Source organism: Bactrocera neohumeralis, chromosome 6, assembly GCF_024586455.1.
Source record: "Bactrocera neohumeralis isolate Rockhampton chromosome 6, APGP_CSIRO_Bneo_wtdbg2-racon-allhic-juicebox.fasta_v2, whole genome shotgun sequence".
NCBI lineage: Eukaryota > Metazoa > Arthropoda > Insecta > Diptera > Tephritidae > Bactrocera > Bactrocera neohumeralis.
This window is the reverse complement of record NC_065923.1, coordinates 47,140,085-47,155,039: the sequence shown is the minus strand read 5'-3', so window position 1 is coordinate 47,155,039 and position 14,955 is coordinate 47,140,085. Positions and strand designations below refer to the sequence as shown.

Here is a 14,955-nt window from a genome sequence, read left to right as displayed (position 1 = left end):
ACATCTATGTGGACTGCCAGGCAGCAATCCATCATAACCTCGTTTTGCATATCGGTCAGAAGTTTCGTGGGAAGCAGTGGAGAGGGTCGTTACGTGGTCCATGTAGAGCAGTCAAGTGGAACAAGTGACTTTTCTTTTACTGGATGCCATGTCACAAATGCATTGAGGCAATGAGATAATGGACAATATTGCCAAGAGTGGGGTATGGCTGTCAATCGAAACGTTATCATGCAAAACTACAAAAGTCATGTGTTAAACGGTAGATCGGAAATATACTGATGTAGATTTCAAATATTAAGTTCGCACTGACACTCAATAAAAGGGACTGTATGGACATTGACTGGAATATTCAGTGGTCACAGTCGAAACCCGCCGGCAGAATGGAGCTGACAGATCGAGAAGACTGCAGAAAATGTCGAAAGATGGCATTTGTGAAACAATGGAGCATCACTGTGCATTTGTGGGCTCTACGGTATGAAACACTGGATGAGGTCGTTAGTGAGGCTACTGAGTATTGAAATTCTCATCAAGGGTAAGACGGCTACACTTTATGGACTTTGTAAAGGAACTCCATCTGAACTATGCGTGGCTCAGCAGCCTAGTAGACTAACCTAACTTAACCTAAGGGTTGAGAAATCGTTAGCAGAATTCCGCTATGATTTTAGTACAACACAACAACCAGTACCTCAGTTTTGTTGGAAAGTACTCATGTCGTAACCGCGATATCGGTCCACTATAGCATATAGCTGTCATACAAACTGATGTCCTTGTATGGCAAGCTTTTTCATTTGATCAGATATTCTCACGAAATTTGATGGATGATTGCCTCAGACAACAAGTGGTACAGTTCTCGATTGTACTACTAAAGCACATAGCTGCCCTCAAGTTGAATAATCAAAACCATGTTCTTATATGCAAAATTGTTTTCTTTGATGATATATGGAAAACTTCGCTTATTTTGCCACAACTGAAGAGGCAGAGATAAGAAATGCTTCAAAAACTAGTCCAGGAAACCCCTTACTTCCTGTCAGATTTGACCAATTAATAAAATAACGTTGCAAATAGTTGCTGGAATCGGGAGAAGAAGTTCTCTTTCGTGCTTCCCAATGGAATACGTGTATAAGAACGCGATTAGTTGTCAGTTCCCTCAACAGTCGGGCCTACGTAACCGTACCGGACTCGGTTTTATATCCCACTAATGAGTGTCTAATTGTAAACGTTCCTGTGAGTTAGTTTAGGAATCTTTTAAAACAACAACAATGCTGAGTACGAGCGTATTATGAAGAATATTTTTAAGGGCGGGGAAATGTTTAGCGGCAAATATTAAAAATAAGGGACCAAAGTCGTTATCAAAAGCGACTGACTTCTCCAACCGCCTGTGTAAGCAAGTGAAATATTTTCAAAGTGAAAACAGTCGCTGCAAAACAAAACACGCAAGCGAAATCAAGTAAATGACAAAAAGTTTAGTCAGAGAAACTGAAAATAAAAGAAATTGCATGCCACGCGCGGTTGCACCTTCGGTGGCGCAGCTGAGGTGTAACATATTTTTTGAAAAAGCGAAAAGCAGCGCCAAAAGCAGTTGCAGCAAAGTGTGGAAAAGTGCAGAAGCAATGTGCAACGTGCAACATGTACGTCTGTGTGCTGCGGTGTTGCACGAATGCACACATTAAAATCACATTTTGCCGCCGTTGGCAAAAATTCGCTGACACAGTGTTGCCACAACGAAGAATTTTTTTTGTGCAAATAAAGCTGCAGTTGACAGCGCAGCGCAACATGCCGTACTGTTTTTTGTTGTTGCTTTTTACATTTGTTATTTTTGTAGTTGCTACGCTTTTTTATCAAGTCACTGGGGTTGCATTTGCGCTCGCTCGAATGGATAATGGCAGCATAAATGTCAACTGCATGTTGACTTACAACTATATTGTTGGTATTTGCATAAGTGTGTGTATGTGTCTGTGCGGTTGACTTTACTAATAGCGCCATCGCAGGTGAGTTCGTCCCAACAGCGCGTAAACGCTTTTGCACAGCTTTAATAGCAGAAAATAATGTTGTAATATCATGTTCCACAAAGGACTTTGATTAAATCCGTGTGATTACATGTCAGTGTATGTAAGCAATCTCAAATTATATATAAATATATTTATATCTCTTTTTCAGAGACTAAATGCCCACGTTCTGTTGAATATTTTCCAGAAGTCTTATAAATTTGATAACTGATTATTTTGGACCGACTACAGGGAAATACTGTTGTAGGAATGTAGGTGAGCCAATAGATGTACTTTTCAATAGGTTTTATTTGGCAGATGTCATGTTATTATTGTTTAGTATTGTTTGTAATTTCATCATGGAAAGACTTACGCCTTTACAACAAATTTTTCAAATTTATTACGAAAATTTACGTTCTCTAAAGAATGTGTTTCATGCGCTTTGCTCAATTTATGGTTAACATAATCGGCCTACTGAGCGTACTATTCGCAACACCACCATCCATCTTGAGACCAAGCATTCATTATTGGATATTATTCTATCGAATAGACCCTCCGCATGGAGTGAAGAAAATATAGCAGAAGAGTCAATTCAGCGCCGTTCGCAGCAACTCGGTCTGACGTAAGGAACCACTTGGCGTATTTTATGTCGAGATTTTATATTGAAAAGTAAATAATACAGCTTGTGCAATAACTGAATCCTTCCCAAGCGACATCGCTTCGCTCTATGGGCTCTTGAAATGTTCCAAGAAGATCCGATGTTTTCGAGCCAAATTTTATTCAGCGATAAGGGCTCAAGGGGTATGTAAACAAGAAAAATTGCCGCATTTGGAACGAAGAGCAACCTGAACAGATTCAAGAGCTGCCATTTCATTTTCACCGGTGGAATCATCAGTCCATATTTCTTCACAAGTAATGAGAACGTAACGCCAACGTCAACCGTTATCGCGTCATGATAACCGACTGTTGAATGCCTGAAATTGAAACTGGTGATCTTGGGGACATTTGGATTCAGCATAACGGCGCCATTTCCCACACATCACATTAATCAATGGATTTTTTGAGAGAAAATTTCGGTGAGCGAACGGGCCGGTCGTTTGGCCAACAAGATCGTATGATACCACACTTTTAGATTTCTTCTTGTGGCGATATGTACAGTCTAAAGTCTATGCGGGCTATTCGATTCAAGCCTTGAGGCAAAACTTCACACGTGTCATTCGCCAGTTGTCAGTCGAAATGCTCTAACGCGAAATCATCATCGAAAAATAAACTCAACGGATGGAACAAAAATAAATGTTCTTTCGAATGATATTTAACATTCTCCTTTAAATTTGAAGTTTCTGTGTTTTTTCTTTAAAAAAATAGGGAACCTCGAAATGGATCACCCTTCATGAATAGATAGGGATTATGTTTATGCCGTCATGACTTTAGTTAAAGTTAAATAACTTTCGTTTTTTAAAGAAAGCCAGCGTCAGCAACCGGCTCTCAGTTATATATTTTCATTCAATTGTATTTTTTTTCACCGAAATAATTAAAAATCGAAGAAGCGCAATATCGGTTCATGATTCGATGAATGTTCCAGAAAGTCTCAGTAGAATCAATGATCGCTTCGGGAGTGTAAATGATGACTGTCATTGTAGCGGTAGAAAACATTCCTGATTTTATTTGGAAGAATGCTGCTAATATGACAATCTTTGGCCGAATAAAAATCCGGTTCTGTTCCGATTACCTAGGGGGACTGTCGTGAGAACGGGCTCTTCTCCCTCTATGGCAACCATCAAAAAATGGCTTAACGAGTTTTAACGTGCTAAACTCCAGTTTCAGGGACATATTTTGTGACATAACTACGAAATTTCCCATTTTATTAGATCGCGTGAGCCTTATTCAGCATTAGTAAAAAATTCACATGCCATGTGTGCCGATATTTAAGTATAAGCTGAGGGTAGGTCTGCATTATTTCCTGTCCGTCGACGAAATATGGCACACACTAGGGACCGAAAAATGGTAGAAACAGTGAACTTCACCAGGTGAGCTTACTCTTAAGAAGGTGAAGACTGCCTTATCGGAGAGCATTTGAGTTTTACACAGTGTTATTTATTATGTGCGCAACTAAGCTTTCGCTGTTTGTCAAAAGTAGCTTTTTAGCAGTTAACAAGTCAATTTGAAAGACCCCGGTCTACCATAGTAAACCATATTTTTTCGCAAATGCGCTTTTTTTATTCAACAGAGTTCCCTTCAAGGATGATACACTGATTATATCGACCCTCAAACTTTTCGATACCAAGTTTGTAGTACGATTTGGCCTTTGTTTCAAAATATGCCTCAGTTTACGAAAATTTCTTCGGCGAGCATTCTTTTAAAATCTGAGAATAGCAAATAGTTGCTGGGTATAGATCTGGAAAATACGGTCAACTCGGATGACTTTCTTTCATCCATTGTCACATATCGACGCAAAAACTCGTGCTTATTACGCTTGAATATCTCACTGCTCCGAATCATCAACTCAACGCTGTTTTTGCCAAAAGGAGCTCGCGCGACACCCACTTTTTGGCTGAACTGTATTTTTTCCCTTCAAAAAGCAATATCTTATCATCACGCGAAGTTCGTTTTTCCCTTATTTTACAATAACAAAAGTTGCTTCACTCAACATGTATAATTCACGAACTAATGATTCGACAGCTGTCAAATTAATCCACGCACCATTTGAAGGCGCTAACTAAAAATCATATGAACTTAATTCTAATTCAGGTCGGGAACTTTTCAATTGACCTCTTAATGGTGATCGATTTTGATACATCCAACACTTGATAAACTTAACTTAGACATATGAAAAAGAAACTTCGTTTCCAAATTAGTGATTTTCTTTATATGTCATGTACTTTTGATTGTGCGAATGTGTCCGATTTTTCGCAAATAATCATTTGATGATTGATTTGATTGATTGATTTCTTCCTTTAGTCGAGTAAATCGGCGGCTGATGCATATCGGGAACTGGAGGATGTCCTCCTCTTAGTGAAACATTCTGCCATGATTGTTTTCGTCGTTTCCGTTTGTGTGAAAGAATGCCATCCAAGATGCTGAATTGCAGAACTTGTATTCCTTATGACCTCATTATCTGACGAGACACGAAAATGCTGCATGACCTCTCATATATTCCCCATATATTGCACCGTTAGATTATTTTTAGTTCCGTTCGATGGCACATGGTTCACAACATGACTCAGGTTAACCCACAGACTGATTCTGGACATACATTCGTAGGTAGATAGACAACATGAGGACCTGGGATGCTTTAGAAGCTACCAATGCAAATATCGTCATGACTTTAGTTCATATTGTCCGACGTGTACAGGGTGTGTAGAAGACTTTGAACAAGTACTTTATCATTGCCCTCGGTTTTCAAGTATAAGAAAAAAGCTGAAAATGACACTTGGAGGTCTCACGTTGGAAAATTTAACTGCACTTATGTGTGAGGCCTCTGATAGATGGAAGCGGCAGCTCTAATTATGACAAGATTGAGACATTTACAACAGATTAGGCGTCAGTTAGTCCATACAATAGAGGAGACTTAAATGTCTGCATCTCTCCCATGAAGTAATACATATATTGTTCAGTGGTCCTCGGGGGGAGAGACATGAGATAGGACTAGGTTAGGTTTAGCGGATTAAAGTCCCGAAATCCGGCTTTCGATGCTTCCTTCTACAATAGAAAAACGGCTCAGAAGCAGTTCCACTCATAAGACGACATAGAAAAATTCCTTGATTCTTGGATGGCATCACAAGATGGACAGTTTTATTATAATGGTATTCGCCAGAAAGATCTGAAAAAGTTGTGACCTGTGATGAGCTTCGACGAATTCATTTTGTAACCATTTCCTTACAATGAAATTACGTTTTCATTAAACAAACAGCGATAAGCACCTAATACTTACATTCCAAAGTTTTGACTCGTGTCACTTTTTTTTGTTTCTAGAGGTAATTGGATAAGTCGCTCGTTAGACTGAAAATTTTGTTGAAGGACGGCTTGACGAAGTTGGATCATTGCTGGGTCAAGTATTTCGACCTAAAGACGACTATATTGCGAAGTAAATCTCCATTTTCCAAAACTTTCGTTATTATTTTATCGGCTGACTGTGAAACGGACCACTCCCGCGTACTGCCGGAATATTTTGGAGATTATGTTTATCACTTGAGTTAAAGTAGCTCTGGAACCCAGTCTTGACTGCATATTTTGTTGTAGTTTTTGGTTGCAAATTTAATAAAAACCTAGCTAATCACTTACAATCGATCTAATACTCAGACTAGAAACTTTTAATTGAAACTAACAACAGCACTTAAACTGCAAAATTATAACGGACTATTTAGTTGCAAAAGGCAGCCACATTACTGCTTTCAAATTAAAACAAAGAAAAGTTGGCAAAAGCTAATGGACCTCGCATTATGCAACATCTGCATACTTAAACACACACACACTGACACACGATACATTTATAAGTAGACATTAACGCACGCACACACATGCAAATAAAGTCATACACAACGGCGTAAAAAAGTCCATAGTTGTTGCACAATAGGTGTCACAGCTGCATGTTGCACATACAATACTCTACTGTACACTTGCAACGTCGAGAGTTAGTTTCCATGTTGCAACTTTGTTGTGTCAATGCGAGTCAATGTTAATGGCTTAAGTGTTCAAAATGTTTGCAATGTGAGTACAGTTTGCTGTTGTTGCCACGTTGGTTGTTGCAACTTTGTCAACTCTGTTTGCAAAGTGTCACAAATCGATGTCATTAGAGTGTAACTGTAATTAAATTTCAAAGCCATTCTATGGCAGAAATGAAAGGAGATTGCTAGAGAAAGACTTGCAGTGCGAGTATGCAAACGCCGAGAGGAGGCGAGCTGAAGTGCAGCATTTCTATTATGGCAACTAGTGGAGCACAGCAAACTAAATATTACTTTCTACATTCAAGTTGAAAGGCAAGAGGTGCACTCAGAAACTTTTTTATTGTGTTGACGCGCTTTCATTTCTTTCAATTCACGGTGACCTCTCATAGATTGGAATCATTTGGGACCAAAGGTAGCGGAGACATGGAGCGGAGAAAATGTTAGCTTCGGCTAATTCGAAATTAGAATACCCTTCACAAAATAGAGAAATTTTTCATAAAAGAGCTTAATTTTGATCGTCCAAAGATTAAAGCCCACCGTCAACAAACTGATTGGACCTTATCAGTGTGGCTTTAGACCTGGCAAATCAATAACCGACCAGATATTCACCATGCGCCAAATCTTGGAAAAGACCCGTGAAAGGAGAATCGACACACACCACCTCTTCGTCGACTTCAAAGCTGCTCTCGACAGCATGAAAAGGAGCTGCCTTTATGCCGCGATGTCTGAATTTGGTATCCCCGCAAAACTAATACGGCTTTGTAAACTGACGTTGAGTAACACCAAAAGCTCCGTCAGAATCGGGAAGGACCTCTCCGAGCCGTTCGATACCAAACGAGGTTTCAGACAAGGCGATTCCCTATCGTGCGACTTTTTCAACCTGCTTTTGGAGAAAATAGTTCGAGCCGTAGAACTAAATAGAGAAGGTACCATCTTCTATAAGAGTGTACAGCTGCTGGCGTATGCCGACGATATTGATATCATCGGCCTCAACACCCGCGCCGTTAGTTCTGCTTTCTCCAGACTGGACAAGGAAGCAAAACAAATGGGTCTGGCAGTGAACGAGGGCAAGACGAAATATCTCCTGTCATCAAACAAACAGTCGTCGCACTCGCGACTTGGCACTCACGTCACTGTTGACAGTCATAACTTTGAAGTCGTAGATAATTTCGTCTATCTTGGAACCAGCGTAAACACCACCAACAATGTCAGCATAGAAATCCAACGCAGGATAACTCTTGCCAACAGATGCTTCTTCGGACTGAGTAGACAATTGAGAAGCAAAGTCCTCTCTCGACAAACAAAAACCAAACTCTATAAGTCACTCATAATTCCCGTCCTGCTGTATGGTGCAGAGTCTTGGACGATGTCAACAACGGATGAGTCGACGTTGCGAGTTTTCGCGAGAAAAATTCTGCGAAAGATTTATGGTCCTTTGCGCCTTGGCCACGGCGAATATCGCATTCGATGGAACGATGAGCTGTATGAGATATACGACGACACTGACATAGTTCAGCGAATTAAAAGACAGCGGCTACGCTGGCTAAGTCATGTTGTCCGAATGGACGGAAACACTCCAGCTCTGAAAGTATTCGACGCTGTACCCGCCGGGGGAAGCAGAGGAAGAGGAAGACCTCCACTCCGTTGGAAGGACCAGGTGGAGAAGGACCTGGCTACGCTTGGAATATCCAATTGGCGCCACGTAGCGAAAAGAAGAAACGAGTGGCGCGCTGTTGTTAACTCGGCTATAATCGCTAAAGCGGTTTCTACGCCAATTAAGAAGAAGAAGAAGAATTTGTATGCCAGCTATACACTATAGCACTCACATTTAAATAATTTCTGCGGGGCAGAATTTTATAGTATAACCCTTCAAGAAAATGTCCCTAAGAGGATTTTTCGAAATTCAAATTATTTTCCGAGTTCCAGCTCATTTTGTGACTCCGACTCCGACTGCGCGCGACTAGTTCTCAAAGTTTAAACCCGTTTTTCTCATAACTACTTTTCTAGAAACTCATGAAATTTTACACCGAGCTTATACTTTACTTTATAATATCGCACTACGAAGAGCTTTTGAAATTTTTTTTTTTTTTTTTTTAAATTCGGAACCACAAAAAAACAGGGAAAATACGAAACTTTTTTTTCAAACCTCCACCATTTTGTAATTTTTTTTTTTTTTTTTTTCAAAAACGTTTCGTAGTGCGATAACTACACTTTTACTCTTCACGGATTTTGCATAAATTTTCATTTTAGGTCACGGAAAGGATTTATATCCGGCATACCAGGACAAAGTCATTGTTTCATCAGTCTTAACTTCACCGACCTGCATTTTTTTGTAATTTAATTTTTTTTATATTATTTATATTTTTTTTTTAGAATATCAGTAAAAAACATCTAGAACAAGTAAGGAAGGGCTAAGTTCGGGTGTCACCGAACATTTTTACTCTCGCATGATAAAGTGATAATCGAGATTTCATTATACGTCATTTACATATTTTTCAAATACCGTATTTTTGTAAAGTTTTACTCCGCTATCATCATTGGTTCCTAATGTATGTACTCGTATTATACAGAAAAGGCATCAGATGGAATTCAAAATATTGTTATATTGGAAGAAGGCGTGGTTGTGAACCGATTTCACCTATATTTTGTACATGTCATCAGGGTGTTAAGAAAATATTATATACCGAATTTCATTGAAATCGGTCCAGTAGTTCCTGAGATATGGTTTTTGGTCCATAAGTGGGCGAGGCCACGCCCATTTTCAATTTTTAAAAAACGCCTGGGTGCAGCTGCCTTCTGCAATTTCTTCCGTAAAATTTAGTGTTTCTGAGGTTTTTTGTTAGTCCGTTAACGCACTTTTAGTGATTTTCAACATAACCTTTGTATGGGAGGTGGGCGTGGTTATTATCCGATTTCTTCCATTTTTGAACTGTATATGGAAATGCCTGAAGGAAACGACTCTGTAGAGTTTGGTTGACATAGCTATAGTAGTTTCCGAGATATGTACAAAAAACTTAGTAGGGGCGGGACCACGCCCACTTTTCAAAAAAAATTACGTCCAAATATGCCCCTCCCTAATGCGATCTTCTTTGCCAAATTTCACTTTAATATCTTTATTTATGGCTTAGTTATGACACTTTATAGGTTTTCGGTTTCCGCCATTTTGTGGGCGTGGCAGTGGGCCGATTTTGCCCATCTTCGAATTTAACCTTCTTATGGAGACAAGGAATACGTGTACCAAGTTTCATCATGATATCTCAATTTTTACTCAAGTTACTGCTTGCACGGACGGACGGACGGACGGACAGACAGATGGACATCCGGATTTCAACTCTACTCGTCAAAAAATACTTAAAATGCGGGCTTCTAAACCAGAATACCCCCTTAAGTGAAAAATCGTGCCAAAATTCGTGAAGATATTCTCTCAAATGAAAAGTCTTCCAAACCAACATTGAATTCCGATCGTTATAATATCGACGAGAAAAGGTCGTGTGCCAGATTTTAAAGCGATATCCCAGAAGCTGAGGGACTATTTCGCATATAAACAGACAAATGGACAGACAGACAAACTACTCAGATACACAGAATGCTTAAGTTTAAATGGCAGAGCCTCTTGAAAGGTGGATAAGCTTTAAACAAGGCGTAATCTGTAAATATCTTTAGAAAAAATTATGTTCCAATACAATTTATAAGATCGGGGTAGTAGTGATTCATACTCAAATCCCTGGTTTTAAGTATCTGCTACATGTACTATATGTATATATTCTCCACATCTTACATAGCCAAGGATAATTAAAGTAGGTACTTGAAATCAAGATTTTTAATAGACCACCGCTTCAAAAAGTATCTGCTTTGAGCGAAGATGTTGTGTTATGGTTTTAAAATTAGTTCAAAGTTAGGGTTAGTATTTCAGGCGCATGCTGTTGGTTTTTGATACGGTTATGCAAACCCAGGAGGAGTTAGACCATATATCAGCGTGTTGGTTTGTTAGTTTCAATAGGACATGCAAGTAGGGTGCAATCGTAATGCAGGGACTCAATGCATGCAGGGCATAGGTCTAGTATGTCGTTGTTGATTCTGGATAAGTGGCAGTTTAATCTGATGCAATATGCAGAACGAAAGCGTGTGAGTTGCTTTAGATTCTCTAGCAACTCGAATACTTAAGGGGCTATTCTCATGTAATCACTTCGAAAGATTTTTTTTTTTATATTTTGACAGTAAAACCTATTGAAAAAATGCTGTGAAAAACTCAGACCGAAATTCATAGTATTTGATAAGTTACAGCTCATAGTCGCCGATGTGTCGTAAGCAACTGTCTACCAGGCGCCATGATAAGTCTGCATTTTACTCGAAACATCATTTTCTGAAACTGTCATGGTCCTATAAAAAAAGTATTCAACCGATTGCTTTAAAATTTACATATGTTCTTGTACTCATTTGTTTCAATTCACTTCAATTGTTTATTTTCGAAAATATTTTCATATTTTTTTAAACGATTTTTTACGAAAAAAATAAGATTTTCTTGACTTTTTTTTGAAGTTCGACATTTTTTTTTTAATGAAATTGATTATATTTGGTGGGGACGATAGCCGCAGAACTACTGAATAATAATCCATTCGATTTTTTTATTTCAGACAACATGAATAGTGAACTACTTTTTTTTGTTGGGGACTACTTTGATTAAAAAGAAATATATTAAAAATGTAAAAAACGAAAAAAAAATGTTTGTACTTTTTAAAATACAAATAAAAATATATTAAAAAATTAAAATGATTGAATTTTGTTGTCGCATAAAAACAATTTTCCTAAAATGTGGTAAAATGTATGCGTTCACATGAGTACCCCCTTAATCTGATATGAGTGGTGGCATAACTCCAAGGATACCATTCGCTGGCATTGAGTCAGTGAAAATGTTAATAGCTCAACTGTAAATGGCATTAAGTGGTTGTCCGCAGTTAGTTGCATCCGTCCTCTGGTCAGTAAGGTCGACGAAATCAACGAATGTTCCCTTGTTGCTCCTAGGAGGTGGCTTCGCTCCAAGCAGATGACCGTAAGGATGGTTTCTGCGAAAATATCCTAGCAGGATTGATCTGGTTCGGCGTTTGTTGTGTTTTTACCGGGAATCTCATCTTCTGGATGGGTGGAATCAGGAGGCTACCTGTTGTTGTACGGAGTTTAGTGTTCTGATATATCTAAAGCCTCATCGTAAATTTCGTTCTATTAGCAGATGACCATGCCAGTGCTGCGTGCCGTTAGCTATGTACTTTGGTAATGATCGCGGTTGCATATGCATATATATAAATGATCAACGTAACGAGCTGAGTCAATTCACTCACAACCGTCCGCGTCTCCGTCGGCATACACGCGAACTAGTCTATCAGTTTTTGAAATATTGATCTAAAATCACGATCGATATCACGAAAAAGCTGCTCATTTGCCGGAACTGTCAAGTATTCGTAGCGAGTCTATTTTCTCTGGTAGGTTAAGTTAGCTTAAAAGGTTGATAATAAGAAGAATCCCACTTAGACACCTTAGAACGCCGCTTCGTTATGATACAAATAAGCTCTTATATACTGGATCATAAAATCTTTTCCGATCGAACAAGCGCTAAGCCTGTCACAAATTCGTTGAGCCGCCAAATATCAGATTCGGCTTTGTCTTCCGGTTGGCCGAAGTCAAGGTTATCGGGATGTTTCAGCCTCAGTCTTTCAAAGGCTGAACAATGGAGGAGAAAGTGCCTGGATATTTCCACCTTATCCTCTTCCATATAACTACGATAACTAGCGTCCGATAACATTTTAAGTCTTACCGCGTGAATGCCCATTGAACAGTGTCCAGTAAAACCTCCTGAAATTGCTACAAGAGAAACATTGTTCAGAGCAAGTAGTTCAGTATACTTCGTGAATATTTCTTTTAGGCATCTACTCTAGGCCAGAAGGACCTCACAGTCACAAAGGAACTGCTCAGCGACCAGCGGCTGATAGGCATATGCGAGGCATCTGGTGTTAGAATACAATACGCCAAAGATGAACCAACTCGGTCCATTCCGTTTTAAGCGGGACAAGGGTGCCACCTCTGGCTAGGTCATCGCCCCTACAGCTGGCAGACATTCCGCTGTGACTAGGTACCTAAACGAGACTAATAACTCCTTGACTAGATTTGAACGCACAGATAGCCTACTCAGCGCTAATATTGCCGCTCTACTGCCGGAAAGAGGCTGTACTTCGTAGCGCTATGTACCTTGACAACAGCTACTTCTGCCTGAAAATCACTACAGTGGTGCGGTAGCCTAAAGCTAAGGTTGATGGACAGTAGCCTTCTAGTTGCAATATTGAAAAATCTACAAGCAGATCTTTTTAAGCGAATCGACATCAATACGATTAGTTCCTGTAGAGAAGATAATTTATTTGTCTTAACTCAGTGGCGTAGCTAGGGGGGCGAAGGGTGCCGTCGCCCCGGGCGCAACGTTTTGGGGGCGGCAAAACGATCTTCGCTGTTTTTTTAATATTCAGAAAAATACTTCAACACATTTTTTTACAAAATTTATTATAAAAGATAAAGAGTTATACACTCACAAGGTAATAATCTGAATAACAATGAAAAATATTAATTTTTACTCAAATACTCTTCAGTCTTTGAATTTGTCATATATCTTTTGGCTTATATCTATCTAATAAATAGTAATAGAACTTAAAGATGCACTTTTCGAGCTTTGATCGCTGCAAAATCACATATCATATCATTGTAATTTAAAGTTGAAGCAATTTCACATTCTATTGAGAGAATCGCAATATTGGACAGTCTACTCCGACTCATGGTCGATCTCAAGTAAGATTTGATCAATTTAAGTTTGCTAAAAGATCTTTCACAAGATGCAACTGATACGGGTATATTGAGTAGTATTCTTAAAGCTGTCGCTAACGTTTTGTAGGCTTCCAGTCCCATTGAAGAAATGTATAATAAAACTTTTTCTGGCGAAAATCCAATTTGTTCTTCGTTTTTCTTCGCTCTCTTTAATAAAAGTAGGACGTAGATGTCTTGTAAATTTACTATCAATTTCCTCAAAACCCGTATTGTGAGAATTTTGAAACTTCAGAATTTGCGTGGCTTCTAGTTCCTAAATTTTATATACTTAATATCGAAGATATTTTGTAAAAATTCACTTTTGTTCGAACCACCTCATGAAACTTGTAGGTAGGTAGATAAAGGGGGCGGCAGAACATCCTTGGCCCCGGGCGCCCGAAGTTGTAACTACGCCACTGACTCCAAGTCGATTCAGAAGTATTGCGAATAACTGAAAAATAATAGAAATAGAAATAGCAGACTGGTAAAGTCCGAAATTCTGCCGAAATGCCAGAAGCCAACTTGCTTTTAAGTGAATAGTTATGATTAAAACTATAAAGCAGATCCGAAGATCTTGCATGTGGTGAATGTAGGGTCATAAAACTATATGCATTCTCAGGGGCTAAATGCTAATGTTATGTTGAACATATGCTAGAAGAATTCAAACCATCTATAGAATGCCTCATGGGAACTTTCTTGCCAAATACTGACTACTAGTTAATAGTCAGTCTGCTGCTTTGGGAATATAAGGCTGTCAGAAGCGCTTTATTAAATAGAATAAAATAAATGGAAGCAATTTACGAACTTCCAATTCAGCCAACCGATCAATAGCAGGATTAATCTCTTACTCCAACTACTGAGCTGCAAAAACTAAAACCAAAATAATGAGTCTTAAATGATTGATTGATCGTGCAAGAGTCTGGAAAGAATACTATCAAATCAATAGCTTCAACAATAATATTTATATTATCCATATATATCGAACGGGGAATCCGTCGTGTTTCATACAAATTTATTTCCATAATTATACATAATTCCCGATAGATAATTTTTTCCACTGGAAAATAAAAAGAATAATTTTTAAAGTTTTTTTAAACGCATTCTTGCAAGTAGGTAAATAATATTTCTTTTTTTATGCCAAATGCTGTCTGAAATTTTACTGCTACGTTCATTTTCCAGTTGAGAGTATATTCTCGAAAGTTTAATATTCAATTATTTTCATATCGCCTTTCATCACTGCTACACTGAACAGCGCTACTCACCTCTATCCTGCGCCGTGAGCAAGGACGACGACAGTGTCTGCTTCAACTTTCCGAAAGTACCGCCCGCGTCGGGCTGATTCTGTGTGGATGGCGACTCATCTGTGGCGACCATCTGCGAGAAACGAGAAGAGCGAGGAGAAAACGGAAATGAGTAAGTGCATGAAACGGCAAATAAAAGTAAAAAATCGCAATTTTTTCGCT

The 14,955-nt window shown here is 38.8% G+C and overlaps 1 protein-coding gene across 6 annotated transcripts in view; it reads right to left on the bottom strand.

The window, feature by feature from the left end:
* The window catches only part of LOC126762568 (regulating synaptic membrane exocytosis protein 2), a 421,139-nt gene that overhangs the window by 169,832 nt on the left and 236,352 nt on the right, over nt 1-14,955 (bottom strand). For all 6 annotated transcript variants that reach the window (XR_007667481.1, XM_050479418.1, XM_050479416.1 and 3 more), the window contains one exon: nt 14,755-14,866. Coding sequence is in view for 5 of the 6 variants with exons in the window: in XM_050479418.1 (XP_050335375.1) it covers nt 14,755-14,866 (112 nt within the window). In the remaining variant the exon portion in view is untranslated. The remainder of the gene's footprint in view (nt 1-14,754; nt 14,867-14,955) is intronic.